The following is a 25,045-nucleotide window of genomic DNA, read 5'->3' as shown; positions in this document are numbered from 1 at the left end:
AAAGACACTAAGACCCAAAGGAGATCAGGAGAGGAAGATAGCTTTGTGGCTGCCAAGATCTGAAAAGGAGTTGGGTCTCAAGCTGGACCTGGGAAGAATGGAGGAAGCCGAGGAGAGGAGGGGAAGGCACGAGGAAAAAGGACATAACTGATACATGAAATAGGAAGAGAGAGGCCAACCACCTGTGGGGTGCATCCTGTTCCCCACAGTACCAACAGGAAGTCTTTACAGGTGAATTCTCTGGCCTCCATTTCTAATGAAAGAGAATCTTAAATAAGCAGGAATATGTTTCCACTTTGAGGTATTATTACCTTCCTCAGCCAAAACTTCAGAGAAGTTTATCTTCTCTCAGAATTCAATGTGTGGTAAACATGAAAAAAATAAAGAAATTGGTAGGTTTCAGAAGTTATGCTAAATTGAGAGCTAGTCTTTGTTACTCTAGTCTGAATTATCTATCTTATTCTTAAACTGTCCATTGTAGCATCTATAAGTATAATAGTTTGAAAATTTGCAATTTGCTTTTTATATACATCTTATTATCTATTATATCTTATAACTATAAATATTTTTACTTACTACATTCATTATAAGAACATTGTCCTTTGTCACTTCTAGTTGTCTATAGAAAATAGATTACTTAGTGCAGATTATAGATGGTTAACTCTGTGATGCTCTAAAGATTATATATTGTGGTATTATCAAAGATGAAAAGGGGAATTATTTAATAATGATGGAAATTTGAAAGTATAGATGTATTTTCTTTTAAAATAATCTCTGTATGTATTCATTTATATAGTTTCTGATAGATCACTACTTGTAATTATAGTTCACAGTGGTAAGGTGGGGCTAAGAGAAATTAACAAATATTAAAAAGGAAATTATTTAGCAGCTTATTAAAGAAGAGTGTCTTGTAAATTATTGTAACTTGTGTTATATATGATATATATTTTAAAGATATATGTATTTTGTTACATGCTACATATTAATAGTGATTTTTTTCTGGTAAAAAGCTTTTTATTATGGAAAAATTTTAAACATATACAATAGTAGAGAGAGCAGTATAATGAAATCCCATATATTTATCACCCAACTTAAAAAACTATAAACATATAGCCAATCTAGTTTTATTTATGACCCCTTTATTCTCCACTCTCACTTCTTCAGAACTGGTTTTAAACAATTTCCAAACATCATATGATTCTATTCATAAACATATCAATCATCATAGTTATTTAACATAGGGAATATTAACATATTTTATGGATACAAATGCTATAATCATTATAGCTGTTTAAATTGAGATGTTAACTGTAAACATCTGTTTAAATTCATGGTGATTAATGGTCCATCAGGTTATGAATTAACCAGACAGTTTCAGATTCAGTCATCTAGTATTCCAGATTGTTCCTGGTGTCATCAAAAGAGCAGGATTGTCCGAATGCTGTTAATAATAATAAAACAATAATCAGTATAATTTTCATGATAAATTTAGCCAAAATCCACAAATAATTTTTATTTTTTTTGTTTTAATGTTTCTTTATAGATATTTCACTTTGCTAAGTCTAGTTGTCTAGTTTCTTTATCTTGTCATCCATCCATGACATTAATAGTACTTTACACATGGTGTTAGTAAGCTGGGCGAAAATTGGGAACCCACACTTGACTCCGGTCAAGGTCCTTGTTGCCCAGTGGTGCTATAGAGAAGTAGAGCCTGCCGCCGGTGTAGTGAGATTTTTGACTTGAAACAGTCACTGCTCTTGGCTCTCCTGTAGCTTAGGGCAAATTGGCATCAAAAGAGGGAGTGGTTGGTGTGTTGGGATGCTACTTTCAGAGAACTCAAAAATTTCTGCTCCTGGATCACTCCTTTAACATGTAGAAGCAAAGAGGGGGATAAGCCTCAAGGACAGAGAATTTCTTATCTCGGATCTTACTGCTGGAGCTGGGGAACCCCTGGCATCAGCAGGTTGTTGTGCATAACTGTTTTCTTCCTGCAGGACCTGGAGCTATACCTACCTATGACATGAGTCAGGGTCACTGCCCCTTAACAGGCCAGCTGTGTGTTGTGCTCCTTCCACTTCCTTGCTTTTATGCAGTTGGTGTGGCAGGAGGATAAGTCCTCAGTTGTGCTTCCTGTATGGTCAGTATCCCTGGGAAGGCCCATCCTCTGCCTTCTCTGTTGCCACCTGTCCAGCTGTGTGGGCAGTCAGGTGGTCTTCTCAGTGGGCCAGGGGGAAGTAGGAAGCCTCATTCAGGTGTCTACCCCTCAACCTCCATTCTACTGCTGATTACCTGGCCTATTTGGGATAGTATGGGAGGCTTGCCCACCTATTAATAAGGTAGTGCAACATTTTTCATTTGGCTACCACATGGCAGTCCTTATGGGTATATTCCATGAGGGAGAACTCTAGGGGAAAAAGGTTAGTGGTGGAGGAGCTATGAGTACCAGGATCTAAGGCCCCAAACCCCAACATAAATCTTAACTTGAGGAATAGTCTTATGGGATATTGAGATTTTGCAAGATACTGCGGGGCTTATGCCCTAAGTTACTTTGTGTAGCTTTAAAAATAATGTGTATTTTTTCTTTTCTTTTTTCTTCAGAAAATCTTTGATGTATAGTAGCTAAGAAGTAAAGCAACTTTGTATCTATCTGTATGGATTAGTTTTAGGTTAGGATTAAACCTATTAGGATCACCAAAAAAGACTGAGTGAAGCCAAGACCTTGGGGAAAGTGTGGACAGAGAGAAACTCTAGAAAAAGGAGGAGGGGCCTGGGAACAGCAGGAGGACTGAGAGTAGGGACGGACTCATGGGAAGGAGCAGATCGCAGACTGTCATAAATAGAACTTGATGTTCTCTTGGGGGTGCCTCAGGCAGAGCCCACAACATTCCACCCCTGCTTTTGTCACACCCTGGACTTCTGCTTATGGATTTGTTTTGTAGAAAGAGCTCTGCAACTTTAAAATAGAGGCCTAAGAGCAAAGGCTATGAAATATAGTCAATGTCAGTACGCACCAAATAATCAGAAACACTTGGAAAAACAGCCACCTCTATGTAACTCTTAAAACACTATGTGTGCTATGTTACAACCCTCTTTTCAGGCACAGCCCCCTGTAGGAGTGCTGCCTCCTGCAAGAACAGAGGCCTTTGCCGACTTGTAGAACCTGTTGTCTGATCTTGCTGTGTGTTGTGTTGGGCGCTCTTATTGCTTCAGAAGATCTTTTATGTGGCCGATTTGGTATGGCCCAGGGGCGTCCAAGTTGTGGCATGCCTTAGATGTAGTTGGAATAGTTCTGGTAGTGTTTAGGGTACATATCTTCATCCACAGGCTCCTTCTTTGGATATTTTACAGTACTGGTCCAATGAGAAGTCCTCAGGGAGGAGATGCATGCTGTTGCCTGCTCGATACTGGATGCCAGTCTTGGTGGCTGAGCTGAAGAGACCCTGGCCATCAAGGTCCTCAAGCTGCTCCATGATCCTGGGAATTTCTTTTTGCCTCATTTCAGCCAGACATACACAGCTTATACAGAATTTATGCTTTTTCTCCATCGACTGAGTTTTGGGGGGTTCTCAAATCTTTCATGGTCTTGCTCATGTCACAGCTGGGAGAAACAAGTCTTCCCATTACCCTCTGTTATCAAGGTCTCAGAATCCATACCTCCTTCCAAGGCCCAGTTTTCTGATGGAACTTTGCTGTGAGTGTGTGAAAAGCTGCATGTCCTCACGTTCATCTAACAGGAGCTGCTCCGGGGGGATCTGATGTGGCCCGGAGAACCCTGTCTGTCCCAGCACAGAACCAGTGGGTATGCAAGCTCTGCCTTTTGCTGCTGTCCTCCTGCACTGCCATGAGGATGGTTTTGAGGAATCATTTGGAATAACAGAGACACAGTTCCCCACTTCCAGGGTTTCTGAGGCAATGCATACCTTCTTATAGTAACTCTTCTTCCCAGTATTCTTTTATTTTTATTTAATTGAACTATAGTTAGTTTACAATGTTGTGCCAATTTCTGGTGTACTGCATAATAGTTCAGTCATACATATACATACATATATTTGTTTTCATATTCTTTTTCACTATAGGTTACTACGAGATATTGAATATAGTTCCCCCAGCAGTCTTGATGACTTCTCTAACCCAACATATCAGATTCTTGCTCTGTTTCTTTTCCTTCCCCTGATGCACTTTTTCTCTGGGATTTTGTCATCTACTTCATCATCATCTTCATCCTTCATGGCCATGGATTAAAAATGGAACACTTCTCTCAGGAAGCCTGTTTGCTCCATTCCCTACCACCAAATTTAACCATATCCTTATAGGCTTCACACTTTCTACATTTGGGCTGTTGACAAAACTCTCAGATGCCACACAGCCAGCATTTAAAGGCATTCTTAGTTTCCATTTCAATTTGCTCTGTGAAGAAAGTGTCAAAGATCTGGTAGACCAGCTTGATAATGATGGCTTTTGTGAGGCTTTTGTCTTTCTTCTTGGCAGAATGCCCAGTGGTCTGAAGTCTTTCAGCTTGCCTCTTTCCCAGGGTGATCCCCACCAACTTGATCAGGTCTCTCATGCGGCAGATCAGGAAGATGGGTCACTTGTCAATAGCCCCAGACTAATCATAGCTCTTTACTTGTCCCACCAAAAACTGGGCATGCCAAAGGAGAGACTCCTCAGTGAGTTGATTCAGGATGAGCACAGGAGGAACAGTGGCCTTAATCTTATCGATCAGGTCTTTATAGGTTGAGTCAGGGTTGTTCTGCAGGAACTCTACTGTCTTAAGTAGATCTCCTGCATCATGCTGGACATCAGTGTGTACTCTGCATTGGGATCTATCAGAATATATTTGGCACATGAGGTGCTGAAGCCAATGAGAGCCTTTTCACTTCTATTAAAATCAGTGATCCACCATTTATTTATGGGACCAAGAATTTTGCCATTAAATCGCTTTCAAGAGATGGGCCATCATCATGTATTGATTTTGCTGAACCAGAAGAGTTGGACATTCTTCTTAATGAGGCTAGTGTTGATCAGGCACTGGTGATTGTGTTTATAGTACATGCTGAAGCACGTCAGTTTGGTTGAGGAAGAGCCTCTCAAAGCCGGATTCTTTGACATTGAAGATAGACATTCTCTCATTTGTCAACAACTGTATTTCATCCATTGCATCAGGGGAATGCTATTCATATTTTAGTTCAGTGTTATCCAGGTATTGTCTGCACTGAATGCACATCAGAGGATGGGTCTTGGAGGACACAGCTGTTTTGGTTTGAGCCATTTTTTTCTCAGTTGGTTCTTTGAATGTAGTTTTGCATCTCTTCTCCTCCCTGCTGTCACTTTGATCTTGGCCTTGCAGTCTCCAAAACTTTTCATCCTCATCTTTCTAATCAGAAACTTGTGGTTTTACTCTTTCAGATTCTTTTTGTTCAGGTCTCTGGCAGTTAGAATCTTTGGGTTGTCTTCTGTGCCTCTTTTTATCTTTCTCATCTCCTCTACCCATTTCAACCTGAACTCCTGGTCTTGCATCCTCCTTAGACTTCTATTTAGGTTTGACTTCTGAGTCTCTTTTCTTCTATTCCTTCTATTCGTTCTTCTTTCTTGTATGTTTATGGTTTTACTCTTTCTGGTTCTTCTGCAGGGAATGGTCTAGCAGTTGGTTCTCTGGAAGTGACTTTATGTCTCTTTGCTTCCTGGTCTTTTTCTTCTTCATTGAGAGAATCATCCAATTTCGGTCTTTCAAGTTCTTTCTCAGGTTTCTTTTCTAAATGAAATGTGATGGTGGTCTGCCCGGTAGCTTGCCTTATATTCCTGGACCTAGATGAGGCTTGAGACTCTCTTTCTCCATCAGACTTGCTTCTTCTGGGCATGCAAAGTGTGGAAATGGGTTTGGGGGACTTGCTATTCTCAGTCAGAGGTCTTTACCACTTGTTGTTTTCTAGACATCCATTCCCTTCCCAACTGAAAGCATGAGCTCCATTCTCCAAGGACGAATCTTTATTTAAAAGGGATTTGATTTTAGCCAGGTAGTCCTCCACTAATACTTTTTCTTTATGTAATTTACATAAAGTAACATAATTGATTCTTTATTTCTTTTTTTCAGAAATTCATGCAAGAGATTCAATTTCTCCTGCCCACATTCCTTTTCTACTAAGCTATCTCTTTCCGAACCTTTGAACCTCCTGGTACTCAGAGTGAAAACAAGAGTCTGCTCCTTAATTGCAAAGAAAATCATCCTCACCACACCAAGCAGGGATCATTTCTTTTCTTTTTATTGAACTTCTTTTTGATATTGCAGCTAAAACCTTTGCAAGTTAGGGAGTTCATGTCAGTAGGGATATTTTCTGAGGTTTCTTCCCCAGGAAGTATCCTGGGTCCTCACACCATGGATCTGTTTTCTTCTTTTGCAACATTTATTCCCTGTTTCAAACTCCTGTCATTTAACTATATGTTTTTACCCTGTCTCTTTTGTGATGTCTTTTCTTTTTGTTGCCTTTTTGCATCTTCTCTGTGCAACACTGTTCCTGGTATTTTGTCCTTCCTTCTATTGACCAATGCTCTGGTTGATTATTTTAACCAAAACTATTGATCCTAGTCTTCCTCCCCAGTTACTAGGGATCACCCAATTGGGAATTTCTATAAATCAGTTCTTAGGGTTTATGACAAGGGAACAGAATATAGCTAAAATTGTGGATCAGAATGCACTTATAGGACTCCCATAACAAAGCAAGAGAATAAGAGTTGACACCTGCCACTTTCAGTCTTTGACACCTGCCACTCACTGCTCATATTTTCAGAATCACCTGATTCTGATAATGAAGGGCCTGGAGTGGGCGTTCTGTGTCAATTGCAGACCATAATGATTCCAGACCCAGGGCTATATTGTACTAAGGGAACCTGGCATTACACTGTAGAAATCTCTTTCTCTAGGGAGCAGCCCTACTTGAGTTAACAATTAATTGTTTGTGAAAATGAAAAATTTGTGTCAGTTTATACCATCACTCTTATTAGAATAGTGCATGGCCATGTACATTATGGAAATGGAGTAGGAGGCTTTTCTCCAAATGGCCACTATTTAATCTTTTAAGCCCACTGAGTACTTCTGATGATGTGGAGAGTGTCAGAAAAGACAAACTGGTTAGTTTTTAACATCCAATGAAAATAGAATCATCATCAAGGTTTTTCAAACTGCTCACCCATCTGTTTGGTAATTTACCTTTTTCCTTGGTACATTAGGTCAAATGCCTCACTGATTTTGTCAAAAGGGAGGGTATGGGACACCAGTGCATCCAGATTGAATTTCTTATTCTTGTAGTCAGCAGCTAGCTTTGGAACAGACTTCATACCTTTCCAACCTGTAATTGGCCAAAATGCCAAATAAAGACATGGTGCTTGACATGAAGAGGTAGTTTAATCAGTGTTTCTCAAATGAATGATATTATTAGGTCAAGTTTGGGTTGCTTCAAATAGATTATCCCCTCACCATCTTTAATTTTTTGTACTTTTATCAAAGTTTTTTTATAAGAAAAATTCAAGATTATTTTTTATTTCTAGATAAGGAATTATCTCAGTTTGATCAAAGCTTACCTTTTGTTCCCCTATATTGGTCCATTTTAATGCAAATCGAATTTCAGTTTGCAAATTATAGTTATCCTTCTATACAAACTCCATTTACTTTTAACTAACTAGTAGAATAAATAGCTTTCATGTAATCAACAGATATGTTCTAGGCATTCAATATTTAAACAACAAATTATTTTCCTTTGTGTTCAATAATCTTCATTATAAGAATTTGAGTACTACTGTGGAAAAAATTAAAAGAAAAAATAAACTGACCACCAAAGCTTGTTCCAGTTAGGGTACGGCCCATTAGTAGCTCCACTGCAGAAATATTCAATCCTTTGTCACCAATGTTTACTCCAATGATTGTACATAATCCCCCACCTACTGTTATGCTGTCCATGGCTGCTCTCTGGAAGGTCAAACAAAAATGAAAAGTAGAACATGAATTCCAGTGTGGGTATGTACAATGCTTTAGGGAAAATTTATACAACTCTGCATATAAAATAATGGGACTCCAGCTAATGAGGTCATAATATTATGGGTCTTCATTTCTAAGTTTTTTCTAAAATTTTTTGCTGAATTTCATGTGGAAGAATGAACACACATTAATAACACATTAATATTAAGTAATAACTAGTAATATTTATTAATAAGTCAAAATTAATTATATGTTATGTAACATAATAGTATCTAATATAGTATTAATAACCATTGCTTATATAAACATTTGTACACATATATATTGATATTAAATATAAGTATATTAATGTGCACATACACTAATGTTTATTAATGTTAATAAGTGATATTTATTATACCCTATCATAAAAATATACGTACCATGACTTTTGCTCCACCTACACACTCAAAGGCAAAATCCACACCTCCACTGGTGATTTCAACGATGACCTCCTGAATGGGCTTATCTAGGTCTCCAGGATTGAGGCAATCAGTAGCTCCAAGGGCTTTGGCCCTTGCAAACTTCTCACTTTTGATGTCAATAGCTATGATTCTGGAAGCTCCTGCTAATTTACAACCAATTAGAGCAGCAAAACCAACGCCTCCTAGGCCAAAGATGGCACAGGTAGAACCAGGTGTAACCTGTAGGCAAGAAAATTATAAATGAACTTTTCAGGTGCCTGTCTCACTTCTTCTTAAAGGGACAGAGTGCGGTGGGGGTAGGAACATATGAATAAAAGACTGCCTGTCATAAGACTAAATGATACGGTCAAATGGGGAAAATCTGCCAATGTGAAGATGGATGAATCATTGGCTAAATTTGGAGAAACATTTGAAGACCAGTGGAATTATTAGCACATAAGGAACAAACCGAAGTGAAAATTATTCTCTTGTTTTCCTTTCCACATTAGTGTTAAAACAAAAACTGAAGCTTACACATTTAAAAGGGTTTATTGGTTTCTTTTAAAAATAGATCACAGATAATTTGACATCTGTATTTCTAATAGGCCTTATTTAGTTGTATTAATGTTATAGTTGGTTTTGAATGACCACTGATGTTTCTCTAAATGTAAATTAACTCAGTCATCCCAAATCATCACTTCATTCAAATGGATGAAGTGAATTTCTTTGCATGGTATTGAAGGTTTTTCATTTTCTGGTTCCGTTACCTTCCGACTTCATCTCCGTGATGTCCCAGTACTACAGCAGTTTCCTTTTGTCATGTCTTACTTTGTGCTATTCCCTCAGCCTGATGTACTTTTCACCGTATTAACTTTAATTAAAATCTAACTTATACTTCTAGGCTTAATTTACAGTCTCCTGTGAAACGTTTCTTGATTCTTTGGTTAGAAATTAGCGCCCACCTTTTTGCTTTTTCTGTATTATACAATTTATAATTAGTCTTGATTGATTTTGTATGTGTACATGTGTATCTTTCAAAGGCTGTGAAATCTTTGAAGGCATGTAATCTTTCACATTGTTATCAGGAATCTTCTCTATATTTGGTCTTCAATAAATGTTTGTTACATTGAATTAAATAGAAACATCATATATAAGATGATAAGGAAAGCTGCTGTGGTTGGAATATGTTATTTTGTAGAGTGGTATAGTGGCAAAATAAAATTACTATACAGAGAGATGCTCAACTAATATTTTCTAATGGTGATGAAAAACTTAGAATTAAAGTGTAAGCAAAAGGGAAAGAGAAAATGTGCCCAAGGGGAGTACTGATACATTCTAAATTGGAAACAAAATTATTAAGGAACAGAGAGAATACATATATTTTACTTTAACTTACATGCGATTTTAGGCATGCCTACACTGGCTTTTGCTACTCAGGTGAAGTAAAATGTGTGTTTTGCAAATATTCAGAATATTGTTCTATATACACTGTGTACTATTTACTGTGAGTCTGTGGCATGTGTTTAGTATATTTCCAAATATATTCTCTAGAGACTGTGTTAAAAAGTTTGCAAGTAAGTCTCACTGAAAGTAGGATGCATTTTTTTTGCATTTTTCATTGAAGTAATGTTGTGTGCAGTAGTTGTACATAGCTCACAACAGTGCATAAATTGAATGCACTGCACCAATTGTGTTATACAACTGGACTCCTGTGTGTAAAAGTGTCTTTCATTGTAGTTCTGGGGGGGTGGTCATTATATAGTATCCTCCACTTAAACATAGGATTATGAATAGTGGGTGATTATCCATCTGCAGACAACATTGTTACAGTCATTTTCATGCTTCCATATATCTCTGTGAAATGTGATTAATTTGGCAGTAAAGGATACAAGCAGATTTAAAAGAACTAGGAGTTCTGAGGATGCTGAGGGGATAGGGTTCCTAGATAATTAATCAGAGTTGTTGCATCACTTTTCTTCCCGGAAGTAAATTAAACATTATTAAAGCTCTTGCCTTTTGACTAGAATTACTGATACTTCACTTCTTGTTCCTACCAGTTTTCTTTGAGCATGCCATGAAGTGGTTTAGCTGTTCCTCAACAGCAGGAAGAGCGGGTCCTGGAAGTTTAGGTGAGCTTTGACCAGATTTAAAAGAAAATTGTGGCTGAATCTCTAGTGTTAATACTCCTGAAGAAAGACTAGAACAGTAGGTGATAGCACAGACTCCAGAAAAGGGCAGTGGGGGTGGGGAGGCAAAGAGCAATAATTCTTCCCTGTGTCTCCAACGTTATCTAGAGGAAAATATGCCTAACTGCCAAGGTCATGTTGGCTCTTAACTCCACCCAACTAACAACACCTTTCCTCCAGGAGCCTTCTGATTATAGTTTGAATTTCCATATAGTTTTTAATTTTTGTTAATGAATGAATGAATGAGTGAGTGAATTTTTAGAGGGAGATAATATACTGAGAGCCAAGAGTAGCAATCCTATCTGCTTGGCTGATATAATTCTCAAAGGAAAGTCACATCTTGATATTCTGGCTATTAGATCAGCCTCTTAATTTGGTTAGACTGAATTTATTTCCTTGACACTGAACAACTCTAAGCGATCTGATAAAAAGGAATATTTGGATTGCAAAGCTGAAGATGTTTTAGGGGTTGTACATGAACTTGGCTTTATTCATTCATTTGCTGAGAAGTTATCAAGGTCCTACTATGTGCTAGGCACAGGGCTAGACTCTGGAGATATCGCAATGAAAGAGAGAATTCTTGCCCTTAAGGAGCAACTAGTCTAATAGGAAGGAGAAGTAAATGGGAAATCTCTCCATAGCGTGATAGAAGAAAGACAGGGATAGATACAGATACTTTAGGGGAAACTGGGAGGGACATCCAAAGGGTGCCCAGGAGGCTGGAGTAGGTTTCTAATAGGAAGTGACAAATAAATGGAGTCAGCCAGAAGAACTGGGGGAGTTTTCCAGGCAGCATTGGTGGGAGTCGTCAGGTATGAAAAGTCCAGAGGCCACAGTTCAGAGCCCAAAGACTAGGGGTCAGGCCCAGGGGAACAGTGAGCCATGAAATGAAGAAATGGAGAATGACTGTAGCATACTGAAGGAAGAGGGGAATAGGGAAAGGGGTGTGAAATTTTCACATTTATTGTTTAGAAAGACCACTTTGGTTGCTTTGTGCAGTTTAGAGTCAAGGGATAAAGACTGATGTCAAGGAGGTTTAAATAAGGAGGTTATTTGAGGCATCCAAGTGATATTGACATCTCTCTGATCTCTCAGTTAAAGAGCTTCGTAAAAGTTTCTAAATTCTGACATGGGATTTCAGGGATGCATCTTGCTACCATTAGGGCTGCCATCCGAGACCCTTCCTCAAAGCCACAAAGGTATAGGGTGAGAAGCAGGATGAATTATTACAGTTGGAGGGAGAGGAATCTGCAAAGGTCAGGGAGAAAGTAGGGTGGCTATATGGAGACGGGTGGAGGTTTCTGCTGTCTCTGGACTGGGTCTGCTGTCCAAGGATGAGCATTCATAATTAGGGGACATATTTAAGCAGGCTGTGTTTAAATCAGGGACATTATATAATCTATGGTGCTAATAAAGGAAAAGAAATTAACATGAACTGGGTGCCAACTATATGCTAACCTCTGGGCCAGATGTCTTACACATGTAATACGATTTAATTATTCCCAGAACTATACGTAGTAGATATTACTGTAGAGAGACAGGAGTAGAGAGGTTAAATAACTTGCCTAAAATCACAGAGGTAATGAATGACAGATCCAGGTTTTGAAGATAACTCTGGCTGCTTTATCATGCTGCTTCCCAGTAACTTCTATTTTACACAACCTGGCGATTAACTATTTTACCTTGGCAACGTTGACTACAGCTCCATAGCCAGTAGAAAATGAACATCCAAGGAGACAAACTCTCTCTAAATTGGCGTCATCATCTACCTTGACAAGATTAGTATCTGACACTACAGTGTACTGAGAGAAGGTACTGGTCCCCATGAAATGGTAAATTGGTTTTCCTTTGCAGGTAAACCTGCTGCTTTTGTCTTCCATTAGTTTTTGATCATCCAAAGGATTTCTGAAATTCCTAGAAAAAAATACAGAAAAAAAGAGAGAGAGAGAGAGAAATTACTTGCCTGAAAAAATTAGTAGTCGTTATATATTTGTTATGATAATTTTATTCGATGGAAAAGTTGAGAAAATGACTTGAGACTCTTCACCTAAACATATAACAGAAGTAGTTTGAAGATAATGACAATAATAATACACTTTTTACTGAATGCTTCTTATATGCCAGGAACTCTTTTAACTCTTAGGTGCCAATTATTCTTTTATGTGTCTCTATTAAAAACTTTATTCTGGAAAACTCAAAGATGTATAAAAGTACAAAGGATAGTAAAATGAACCATGTAACCATCTCACAGCTTTAGCAATTATCAACTCATGGTTGATCTAGTTTCATCTATTACCTGCTCCTCCACACCAGCACCTACCCTCCCCATGATGGACTATTTTGAAGTAAATCCCAGACATCTCTATTTCATTTGTAAATATTTCAGTATATGTGTCTAAAAGATAAAAGATTTTTTCAGTTCTACACATTGCATTTAGTTGTTGTGTCTCTTGTCTCTTTTCATTTATAGCTTCTTACCCCCTCCCTTATTTTCTCCCTGCAATTTATTTGTTGAAGGAACAGTCATTTGTCCTACGAAATTCTCCTCACTTTAGATTTTTCTAATTACATTCCTGTAAGCTAGTTTAACATGTTTCTCCATCCCTGTATTTCCTCTAAATTAGTATTTTTGATTTAAATGCTTGGATCTAATTCAGGTTTTATGTTTTTGTAGGACTATTTCTAAAGTGGTGTACATTTTCACTTGGAGGCACGTAATACCTTATCTCTATTTTTGTGACATTAGAAAGAATTGATGGTCATTGTCAAAATTTATTATTTCATTGGTTTGCCAAAGGCTGTATTCATTCTTTGAATATCTGCAACCACCCTGTGAAGTAGGCATTATTATTGTTGTCATTTTACAGATGAGGAAATTGAGTCACAGTAATAGATGTAAGAGTAGTAAAATTTTAGCTTTTGAAATAACTAGTTTCAATTAGCATTAAGGACGAATAGCTCTTTCTACAGTCTCTGTAAAGAATAAGGCAATTAAGACTTTTGGAGCCAGACTGCCTAGGTTCAAAATCTAGCTCCAAGACATATCTATGTGGCCTTGAAATACATTACTTTACTATATAACTCATTGCATTCCTCTCTCATCCCCTGCAGGAGTAGCTATTATTCTGAATTTGGCATTTATCCTTCTGGTGATAAATACCTTTTCCACACACACACACACGAACCATAAGCAATATATGGTATTGTTTTTGTAAATGACTCCTTATTAAATTTACCTCAGCAAGTTGCTTCTTTCCATTAACGTTGTATGTGTGAGATTATTCTATGTTGATACATTTAGAACAAGTTTAGCTTTTCTTATTGTTATATAGTAATTCCATTGTGTTACTGCATAGCAATTTGTTAATCTATTCTCTTACTGATGAACATTTGGCCCTTTTTCAATTGCTTGCTATTACAGTGTCATTATCATTCTAGTGTGTTGGGTGATTTTGCAACAGTTTTTTGTGCACACCTAGAATTGGTGGGTAGAAAGTATGCACCTCTTCAACTCCATTTATGTATTGCCAATGTACTGCTGAGTGTACTTGTACCAATTTATACTCTTATTAATAGTTTATGGAGCTTACCTGAGTTTTCCACAAAAATTTGTGTGTGGACTCAGACAAAACTTGCATTTTCCACATTGAGGCATGTAGAGTGGAATTACTTTGTCACCTAGAAAAAAGGCCATGTGTTGGATGGTGCCTAAGATGTTACTTATAACTAGTTTCTACTAGATGAATTGGTGGAAAACACCATTCTTTATGGCATACATTTTATATTCAGTGGGAAGTATACGTGGCTACAATATTTTGTTAACCTACAAGATTGCTGATTCTCCCAAATATTGCATATTCTATCTTTGTTTTGCTTTGTTTTGTTTTGTTTCTCTGCTGGGCAGTTGAGCAACGCATCTATATTGATATCATCAAGTGCAGGGTCCTGTCTGAGCCTCTGCTGCATTGCAACATTCTGCATCATGACTGTTATTTATTATATCATTACCATTATTTATTACATTTCTAAACATCCTGCATGGAATAGGGCATTCTTATATAATAGGAGTGGGCAATAGGCTAGATATGGAGAGTAAACTATATATCTTCTCCATGTTTTACCATTTAGTTCGCTCTCAAATTCTACATTTTTCTAATTTTTATTCAATTTTAATTTAATAATGACTTTTATCCTCTGATGACCAAGGTCTAATAATGATAATTAACATTTGTTCAGCATTTATTACATGCCAGTCATCATTCTAACTGCTTGCATGTATGATCCCATTTAATTCTCAGAACAACCCTTTGAGATGGGTACTATTATTGTCCCTACTTTAGAAAACAGAAATCTGAGCTGAGACACTTTAAAGTGACTTAACTACAGCCAGTGAGTGGCAGAGCTGGGACTACATTGGCCATACTTCTTCATGGATGCCAAATTTTGGAGAGCAATTTATTTCCATAAGCTTGTTTGGAATGGAAAGACACTAATATACCTCTAAGCTTGGAGCGTCCTCATTAAAAGAGGAAAGAATGAAATGGTTCATCCTGCCTGATAAGTGAAGATTACATAGCTCATATTCCAGTATTTGGTGGATCTGTTACAAAATGTAAAGTAAATAATTTCAGTTATTGACATACTTTATATGCATATTATTTTTATCTTACAAACTTCCAAAAAGACATTTAAGCTAACATTGACATATGCATATTTCTCACTTAAGCTATCTATAAACTATCATTCTTTTAATTTCTTATCATATTAGAATAGTTTTCTGTTTTATTTAGGGAAGTTTGTTATAAATTGTCATTTGTGCCTCCATAGAAGCTTCAGTGTAAGCTCACCTTGTAGGATTTTCATAGGACAATTTCTCAGTGCTATCTGTGAACAAGGTGATCACGTTTCCCAGACTTTGTTAGACAGTTCTGATTGCAAATATTCTGTCTCATTAAGTTGTTATAGTTTGTGTGTCTCAGTTTTGCTTCAGAAAAGATGGTCCCCTTATGTAAATAAAAACCAGTTGTAACATGAAAAGGCAGGGCTGTATCAGGAATTATCCCTGAAATATCCTGAAATTTTCATTTAATTGGAATCAGAAAATAAAATACCTGGTTTGAAGTTGGTCACTTCTGGCCCAACACTTTCCACAATTCCTGCAGCCTCATGGCCAAGGATCACTGGGAAAAAAGCCCCTTCATATTGAGGATGGATCATGTGGGCATCAGTGTGGCACAGGGTAGTGGCGATTATCTACAGAGCAACCATAGACTTGAGTCTTGTTTCTGTAATTATATTACTGGTGTGGTTAGGAGGATTACTTTAGTTCCAGTGTCACCTTGAAACTTTATATAAAACACTCTTAGAGCTCAATGAAAAAATTGCACTTTGGAAAAAAAAAAGAACAATTCAAATACATTAAGATATATTCTTTCTTCTTAATGCATCTTTGTTTTCTCCCTTTACTGTCCCTGGAAAATCATGCAAAGAGGTAGAATTGGCAGTTACTGTCTCCAGGAGAGGAGGGATCAGAGGTAATAGGGAAAAGTTAAAGTCTATTAGGTAGAGGGAGTGGAGGGAACACAGGTTTCTAGGGCTTGTTCAAATTTTGTTGAAACTATATGAAATAAAATTGAGGTAACAAAACTTTTATTGTTAAAAGGGAGATGTCAAATAAAGAATTGCCTAAATTAATTATGAATGTTTCCCTGTAAACCTTCAGGATTCTGTTCATGAGGATATCCCACTCATGGAGAAACTCTTACTGTGGTGATCCTGAGGAAAAATATAAGCCAGGTCAGCTGTGGGGAAAATGGAGAAATTCATCCATTTTGTCGCCTATGCTCCCTCTCTGCTCAGTGCCCTCTCTTCTCCCTGCTGTCTCGCTCCTGTCCCCTGCCCTGGGCAGCACTTCAGATTTTTCCTTGTTTTGAACCACAATCTGAGTCTTCCTTTTAATAACACTTTCCAATAACTGGCAACTGGAAAACAAAAAGAGAATGTACCTAATTCTAATCTAAAATGAATTCTTTTGTCTGATTCTTAGGGTTAATGATTAATGTTAAGACAGTTCAATTAGATTTAAGCCCATTGTCAAGAACAACTGACAAATAATTATAATTCACTCTTTCTGGGGATAATGGGATAATGCCTCTTTGTTTGTTTATTTGTTTTTTCTTTTTTCATGCTGAAACAGAGAATGAACCAATGCTTGGTTTTAATATGAACCTAAAAATGTAATTCCCCCGCAGTGGAAACTCTTGGCACTCTCAGCTGTGCCGCATAGGCTTGACCTGACAGAAACCAAATCTGCATCTGTCCTGCCCTGGGAAAGTCCACACTCACCTGAATTCGAACTTCATGAGCTTTGGGGGGAGCTACCTCCACCTCTTCAACACTGAGAGGCTTGTTTGCTTCCCAGGCGACAGCTGCTTTGCATTTAATAACCTGAGGAAGAGGGAGAAAGGGAGAGAGGGAGAGAGGGGCAGAGGCGGTAGGGGGAGAAGGGAGGAGAAGAGGGAAGTGAGAGGGGGAAAGATTGGTGGGGGAGAGAGGGAGGGAGAGAGAGAGAGAGAGAGAGAGAGAGAGAATATCATGGGAAAAATTAAAGAGCATTTTGATGCCGTTATTTCATGAAAGAGTTTTGGAGTTTGTGGCTGGATGTTACATATAGTTATATTATTTTAAAGACAAGTGAATGTAATTGAAAATAAGAAGTCAACTTCTACATTAAGTTTTGAAAAGAGCAGGTGTATTAAAGTTTAAAGCCTTGATTTTTTTTTTTTTCTCCAGAACAGAAACAATAAATTGATAGGATTTGGACAGGGTAGATGGCCAGTATGTATTTGTTGATTGAACAAATTGTTATCAGATCTGTGTTACATGAATCCTTATTGCTAGAGCATAGATGTGTTTTTCATCTTTGCTACTCAAATGTGAACCTCCCTGACACCAGCAGTTATGGATACCACCTGGGAATTTGCTGGCCCTACAAGCCCTGCCCCAAATCCACTGAATCAAAACCTGCATTTGGATAAGATCCGCATGTGATTTATATGCACATAAAAGTTTGAGAAGTGAGGCTTACACAATTATTAAATTTATCAGTAGAATATAAATTAAATAAAAATTTTACCTCTTTGAATATAAATGTATGAAAAGAAATTAAGATTTAAAGGTTCTATAATCCCTAGATTAAAAACATTTTAGCCTCTTAATATTATATTTTTAATTTAGAATGTAAGTAACATTGAAGGGAAGTGGAAAAAACAAACCTACACTCCTTCATTCTAATGCTACTATTTTTACTTTTGATGATTTTCCCAGTCTTTGTTCACAAAAATACGTATTTTTAAATACCTGTTATGCAGTTTTGAATTATATTTTAACTATCATTTGTCTTATGACAAGTACAACATACATTAGTTATGGAAAGTTTCAAAATTCAAATAAAAAAAGAAACAATATATCTGTAATTTTGTCACTCATTTTATGATTTTGAAGTAAATATTTTGAGTTTTTCCACATGGGACCATATTGTAAGTAATGTTTTGTAATCTACTTTCTTCCATCTATTAATATTTTCCATATTCTTTTCTAACATTATTTCCAACGAATGCAAATTTTATTTTATGATTGTGAAGATGTTACTCAAATCTCTCTTTTTTTGGCCATTATAATAATATTTATTTGAACACCCTTGTAGTAAGCATTTTGGCAAATTTAGTTATTTCTTAGAGTAAATTCTTAGCATGAGGGTCACATATCTTTTTGATCAACTTTATTTTTTCTTCCCATTTTATTGAGATATAATTGATATACAGCATTGTATAAGTTTAAAATGTATGTAGCATAATGACTTGACTTATATACATCATGAAATGATGACCATGATAAGTTTAGTGAATATCCATCATCTCATATAGATACAAAATTAAAGAAACAGAAAAAAATTTTTTCCTTGTGATAACTCTTAGGATTTACTCTCTTAACAACTTTCATACATGACATACAACAGTGTTAATTACGTTAATCAATCATGTTGTACATTACATCCCTAATACTTTATTTGTCTTATAATTGGAATTTTGTACCTTTTGACTGTCTTCATCCAATTCTTCCTCCCCCCACCTCCCACCTTTGGTAACCACAAACCTGATCTCTTTTTCTATGAGTTTGTTTGTTTTTGAAGTATAATTGACCTACAACACTATGTTAGTTCCTGGTACACAACATAGTGATTTGATGTTTCTATACTTCAAAATAATTACCATGATAAATCTAGTTACCATCTGTCACCGTACAAAGATATTACATATTGACTATATTCCTCACACTGTGCATTTCATACTTATAACTCATTTATTTTACAAATGGAAGTTTGCACCTCTTAATTTTCCTCACCTATTTCTTTCAGCTCCCAAACCCCCATCCCCACCCCTTGGACAATCACCTGTTTGTTCTCTGTATCTATGATTCTGTTTCTGTTTTGTTATGTTTGGTCATTTGTTTTGGTTTTTAGATTCCACATATAAGTGAAATCATACAGTATTTGTCTTTCTTTGTATGACTTTTTTCACTTAGCATGATACCCTCAAGGTCCATCCATGTTGTCCCATAAGCCAAGATTTCATTCTTTTTCAAGGGTAGTAATATTCCATTATACATATATGTATACCACATCTTCTTTATCCATTCATCTGTTGTTGGGAACTTAGCTTTTGATCAGCTTTAAATTGCTGCTTTCTGAGAGTAATTCTCAAGGAAGCTCCTTTTAGCAAATATATAAAAAGAGACACACATACAAAACAAAACAAGATTTGAACAAGGAAACAGTATATTTGCTTACTTTGCCCTTGGTGCCCATTTTGATTTGAGAATCTTGCCTTGGAAGTTCCTCTCTGTTTTAAGAAACTCTTCTACTTCTATCCTGGGTACTCCATGTCCTATAATGAATTTTCTTTGAATAAATACTATTTCTGCTCTTTTATTCTCCAATCATTTTCTCTCCTTTTTGTTGCTGTAATCTGCAACTCTGCCCTTCTCTTTCCACATCATTTGTGCTGGCATATTTGAGCTGCAAACCCCCATTACTTCCAACTGTTATTTGGAGATTTTTTGTTTGTTTTTTCTTCTTTTATTGCAAAATATAAGATAAGAGAAAAGGTCGTTAAACCTATGAGGTCAGTTAACAAACAATTAATAAAGTAAAGGATATTGCCAGGGCCCCAGAATCCCTCCTTTACCCACCTTCTCTTTCACAACCCTAATAATAATTTCTGTGCATTTCTTTATGATTTATTCTTCCCTACACAGTACAGTTTAGTTTTACTGATTAAAAACTTTATATGAATGGAATCATAGTGTATGTATGCTTTCATGTCTGTTTTTCTCTCAACTCTGTGTTAGTGAGATTGCCACTTGCCTGTAACCATACTTTGTTTATTTTCATTACAGTAGAGTATTCCATTGGTATGAATTGACTCCAATTTTTCATCCATTTCATGTTTTGTTTGTGATAAATCAGAACTGCATAAAAATTCTTCCCATGTATCCTGCTGGACAAGTGCTTGAGTTTCTTTAGGGAAAATTCAGGACTTATATGCAGCCAATGCACACTATTAAGGTGATGCCAACTGTTAAAGTATTGGAATAATTTTGATCCTGTTGGTAAAAAGCCATTGCGCTAAATCCCTAAGTTCCCCTTCAACTCTGTTGCAGCCCTAGGGAGGCCTGTTAAGTCACTGTTGAGAGATACTCTCATGCCCCTCTGGATTGTGAGCCTGTCTTTAAATCCCCAATGTTTTGCGGTCTCTAGGTGAATAAATACCATTTTTTCAGCAGAGTTGCAGAATACAGCAACAAAAAGGGAATGAAAATGATTGGAGAATAAAAGAGCAGAAATACTTAGTACTAGTAGCAATTCAGAGTAGTCCTTGGGCCCTGGTAGGCAAATAACTAGTGCCTATCTGACCTCCTGGGACTGTGACCACCAGTGCTGTGGGCCAGAGCTCCCCTGGAGTCATGCTTGCATGGCTGTTTGTGGGAAATGGAGTGTCCCATATCTGTTGTTAAATATTTTGACTAGGAGGGAAATTGATCAGTCTTCAAATTTGATAGACAAGGTCAGAGTTTTATAAAGTGGTTGCACCAAGCAGCAACAAAGTATGAGATTTCCCATTGCTCCACATTCTTGCCTATACTTGGAATTACCAGACATAAAAATTTTTGATAATCTGTGGTTATGTAATGCTATGTAATTGTGTTTTTAATTTATATTTCTCTGATTATTAATGAGGATAAGCATCAGTGATGTACTGGAGCCAGCTCATACAGATTTTTGTTCTCTTATTCTACTAACTACTGAGAGATGTTTAAAAATTATTACTATGGATTTTTTTCATTTGTTATAGTTTTTTTCTTTTTGCTTTACATATTTTGAGGCTCAATATTAGTGCATCCAAGTGTTCTGTGTTATATGTGTTTTTAATGTTTAACAACATATTTTTTCCGTCTTTATCAGTATGTTTTCTTTATATCATTTCTTTTAATGCTCCCATAGTATTCCACTGACTCCTCCAGATTTTAATATTTTATTATTGGATATTTAAGTTGTTCTGTCATACTTTTTAAAAGTATAATTTATACTCTTTGCTTCCACTTTCTCACTACCCATATTGCATTTCTTAACTTGTCTGGTTTCCATCTCTATCTTTTAACTGAAACTTTTTTTGAAAGTTGTTTGTAGCCTCATTTTGAAAAAAAATGACCTTTAAAAAATTCCTATCTAGCATTTAATTTTTTCTAGACTTTCTTACTGTATTTTTATGATTTCTTTCCTTTTAATCCAAACTTTAGATAGGAGTTTCCATCTGCTCTTGGATGTTTCTATTTTTATAGTATTCATGTTCACAAAACAGTTTTGTCTTCTTTCGCAACTCAGACTCCTTTCTCATGTTACAGAAACGACAGGCCAGTCAAGAAACAAGCACCACTCGGAGGGTTGGAGTACTCAGATGTATTACGCCGGCGGGCTCAGAGGGGCTTCTGCTCCGAAGCTCTGAGCACCTCCAAGACGTGCACATGAGGTTTTATAGGGTAAAGTACAAGCTTGGGGTATTCGGCCAATAGGCATGGAACAGCTTTAGCAGCATTATCATCACAAAGGTGGAGGCAGGGAGTCAGCAAACCAACATTCCAAAGCCAGATATGTATCTTTGAAAACCCAGCTGGCTGGCAAAAAACATGAACAGCAAACCAACACTAATTAACCTAGATTTACAAGTTAGCCCAGCAGAACTCAGATCAGTATTCTGATACTTAGATTTGTGAGTTATCTTGTTAGACCAGCTCGGCTTTTCCTTCACAGGCCAACTCAGATCACAAGCCCGTTTCTTCTAGGCCAATAACGACTGCAAGGGAGAATGTTCAAAGCTGCTTTTAGGCTTAGTTGAATCATCTGGGAGAAGAATCATATTGGGGAATCAGTCGGTATCACAATAAACCTGAATGGATGCTCCTTACTTATTCTCTGCTCTAGAGATACATTTACTTAAAGAAAATTAATGACTTAAAGTCAAAATATCTCCCATGAATAGACATGTATAAATGTTAGCCCCTTCAACTTTTATGATTTTCCTGTTCCTTGTGTAAATTTTATGTATATATTGTTGACTGAAATAAATGCACAGCTTAAAAGTTGAGAGTTACGTTTTACTTGGCGGGAGGACTCCAGCTGGGGTGACAGCCCCTCAGATGGCTCTGAGGGACTGCTCAGATGAGGCAGGGGAGGAGCTAGGATATATAGGAGCTTTACAACAAAGACCAGGTAGTCGGAACATTAAAAGGTTACTTGTTATCTAAAGAAAACCAGGCATCTCAAGTTAAAGAATTTAGCGCTTTTCTATGTATGGGAGGAAGCAAACATTTGGGCTCATTAAATTCATTCATTTGACAAGCACCTAGCTATTTAGGGCCAGTATCTTGTCCTTTATTATTCTGAGTCCCCTCAGAGTGCCCCATTGTGAGTGGCTGCAGAGGGGGGGCTACAGGCTTGTAGGGGGTGGCAGCAGCCGCTGATGACTTGATGGTTTCAGCATTCTTTGTTTACTGATACGAATTGCAGTACTTTTCCTTCACAACATCAATTACCACATGCTTCTCTTTGTTAGCCAGTAGGTTGAGTAGTGTGCTATGTCAACATTATTGGTTCAACTCCTGTGAATTAATTAGATTTTTTTCTGTTTCAGGGCTTTAAATCAAACTGTTAAATTGCTAATGTTTGTCTTTAAACATTACAAGGAGAATTGGGTGAGAAAATATTAGTGGATCAGTGTAAATATATTACTGCTAGTGAGAAAGAAGATGTGTCTGTTTTGATGGATATCACCTTACATAAATAAAGGGCTGCTTGGAATGTACTATGCTTTGCATTGCAAAGGGTATAGAATTACTTGGGATTGTTTGGTTGCAGTATCTCACTTAAGCTGACTTTTGGCCAGAGATTTATTTATAAATATAGAGGGATGTGTTATGGAGTCCCAAAGCAAAGAGGCAAATTGGCCTCAGGAAGGAATTGGGACTAGGTGTTAGACCTCCACCAGGACTGCTCCATCTCCCTTCTCTGCTTCTGTCTGTGCATGCTCTTCAATCCTCTTGCTGCAGATTGGCTTTCTTTTCTCTGTTCATGTGGTTGAAATTATGACTATTTCCCCAGGTCACAAATTCTTAGGCCAGACTCTTAAGAAGAGGCTAAATAACACATTTTCTTTCGTCTGGATGCTAAATTTTCAAGGAGTTTTGGTACTGCACTTAGTCCCATCAACAAGGATGACTCTGAGGAGCTTATAAACTTAAGGAAGAGGCAGAACCTAGTGAAAAGATGAGCTGGGTAGATAGTTTCATAGATGTTCATTCTTTTAATTTGACCCATGGTTAATTGCTCAAGAAATTTTCATTCCTATGTTTACATATGATAGGATTTCCCTTTCTATCACAAAATCAAGGACTTATTTTTCTATGTACAGGTCAAATACTGTGTAGGGGTAAAGTCAGGAGACCTTAGATCAAGTCCTGATTCAGCCATTTATTATGTAATCTTGAGCAAGAATGGTTATCTATGTGCCTAGATTTTATCATCTTTAAAGTGAAAGGCTTGAACTAGATCTTGTCTCCAAAATATCCCTTCCAGCTCTAAAGTTATGTAATTTAAGAAACTATGTTGGGAAAAATAAAAACTGGTAGAACCAACAAAGTGAAATCCCAAATTCTTGGGTTGATACTATGAGAATTGTTACTTTCTGACCTTTTGTTATTTCAGCAAATATTTGAAGCTGAAAAGAACAGTCACATAATATCGTTAACATATCCAATTATGGAGTTTTTTTAATTTTAATTTTTCTGCTGTTGGCATATTTTTAAACTTTAGACAGTTATTTCATTCCTTTTATAATTTCATTTTGAAATCCCAAAATGTATACCACTAGTGCCCTTAAGTATAAATCTTTCTTTTTATCCTTCTTGGGTTTTCTTTTTTAAAAAATTTATTTTATTTTATTTTTTATTGAAGTATAGTTGGTTACAATGTATCATTTTCTCTTGTACATATATTATATATACATTCGTCTTCATACTCCTTAGTTTTTCTTTATTGTTGTCTATTATGGAGTTAGTTTCATTTGTGTCTTATGTGTAGCTTATAAATTGATTTCTTAGGACTGAATTCTGAACCCCAAACCTTGCATAAGGCTCATAAACCAGTCCTAAGAAATCAGTTTAGAAATCCTAGTATGAGAATGGCATCCAGTAGGGACCACCTACTATTGTTTCAAAATAGAAAAAATTTTTTTAAAGTATAAGGAAAAATAACTACAGTCCATATTCCAGTTTTAATCATTTTCCAGTAATGTCCTTTATAGCCTGTTTCCCCCTATGAGTGCAAAATCAAGTCCAGAGATCATGTATCACCTTTAGTTTTCATATCTCATTTGTCTCCTTTAACTGTGAGCAGTTTCTTAGGCTTTCTTTATCTTTCATGACATTGACATTTTTGAAGAACAACATGCCATTAATTCTTGTCTTATTTTCTCTTTAAATATTGAATTTAAATCCAATAAGCTTTATGTTCTTTCATGTTTTTTAAAAGCTAAGAATATTTTGATGATTCAATGAAAATATGCATTTTCTTGGGATACCTTCACTTTCTTATAACCTTCAGTTATAACTGACTTCTATTAAAGAAAAAATTATTCACGACACTAGTTAAAGACAGTAAGGAAGACTATTTAAGAAGGGCTACTGCAATGGGGGTTTTACAATAATGGAGAGACATCTGGCTCAACATTGAATACAACAAGGACACGTGGAGATTCATAGCCAAGGAGTAGGCTGGGAGTCAGTGGAAGGAAGTTTACTAAGAGGAAGCATTGACTAGGGTGATTCTTACTAGA

The 25,045-nt window shown here is 36.7% G+C and overlaps 1 protein-coding gene, 1 long non-coding RNA gene and 1 pseudogene across 2 annotated transcripts in view; 1 reads left to right on the top strand and 2 right to left on the bottom strand.

Annotated features, from left to right (window-relative positions):
- The window catches only part of LOC140686359 (uncharacterized), a 33,772-nt gene extending 11,567 nt beyond the window's left edge, over positions 1-22,205 (top strand). The window contains exon 3 of the long non-coding RNA XR_012060114.1: positions 21,561-22,205. This is a non-coding gene — a long non-coding RNA (uncharacterized lncRNA). The remainder of the gene's footprint in view (positions 1-21,560) is intronic.
- On the bottom strand, positions 1,417-19,464 carry ADH4 (alcohol dehydrogenase 4 (class II), pi polypeptide). Its single transcript, XM_072940091.1, has 9 exons — positions 19,447-19,464; positions 16,944-17,045; positions 15,710-15,851; positions 14,189-14,276; positions 12,281-12,512; positions 8,392-8,652; positions 7,825-7,960; positions 7,205-7,343; positions 1,417-1,441 (listed from the first exon to the last, which is right to left on the bottom strand). The coding sequence occupies exons 1-9, from the start codon at positions 19,462-19,464 to the stop codon at positions 1,417-1,419; spliced, it is 1,143 nt and encodes a 380-aa protein (XP_072796192.1).
- On the bottom strand, positions 3,199-5,491 carry LOC102534608 (DNA (cytosine-5)-methyltransferase 1-like; annotated as a pseudogene).
- Positions 22,206-25,045: the final 2,840 nt, after the last annotated feature.

Source organism: Vicugna pacos, chromosome 2 (assembly GCF_048564905.1).
Source record: "Vicugna pacos chromosome 2, VicPac4, whole genome shotgun sequence".
Classification (NCBI taxonomy): domain Eukaryota; kingdom Metazoa; phylum Chordata; class Mammalia; order Artiodactyla; family Camelidae; genus Vicugna; species Vicugna pacos.
This window is presented reverse-complemented; position numbering and strand designations above follow the sequence as displayed.

Bases quoted from the DNA above. Each gene is read 5' to 3' on its own strand.
- ADH4 (XM_072940091.1), bottom strand. The intron at 12,513-14,188 runs GTAAGCTCCATA...ATTTTTTTCTAG, and splicing joins AATTTTTGTGGAAAACTCAG to GAATTTCAGAAATCCTTTGG. The intron at 1,442-7,204 runs GTAAATTACCAA...TATTATTAACAG, and splicing joins CTAATGTACCAAGGAAAAAG to CATTCGGACAATCCTGCTCT.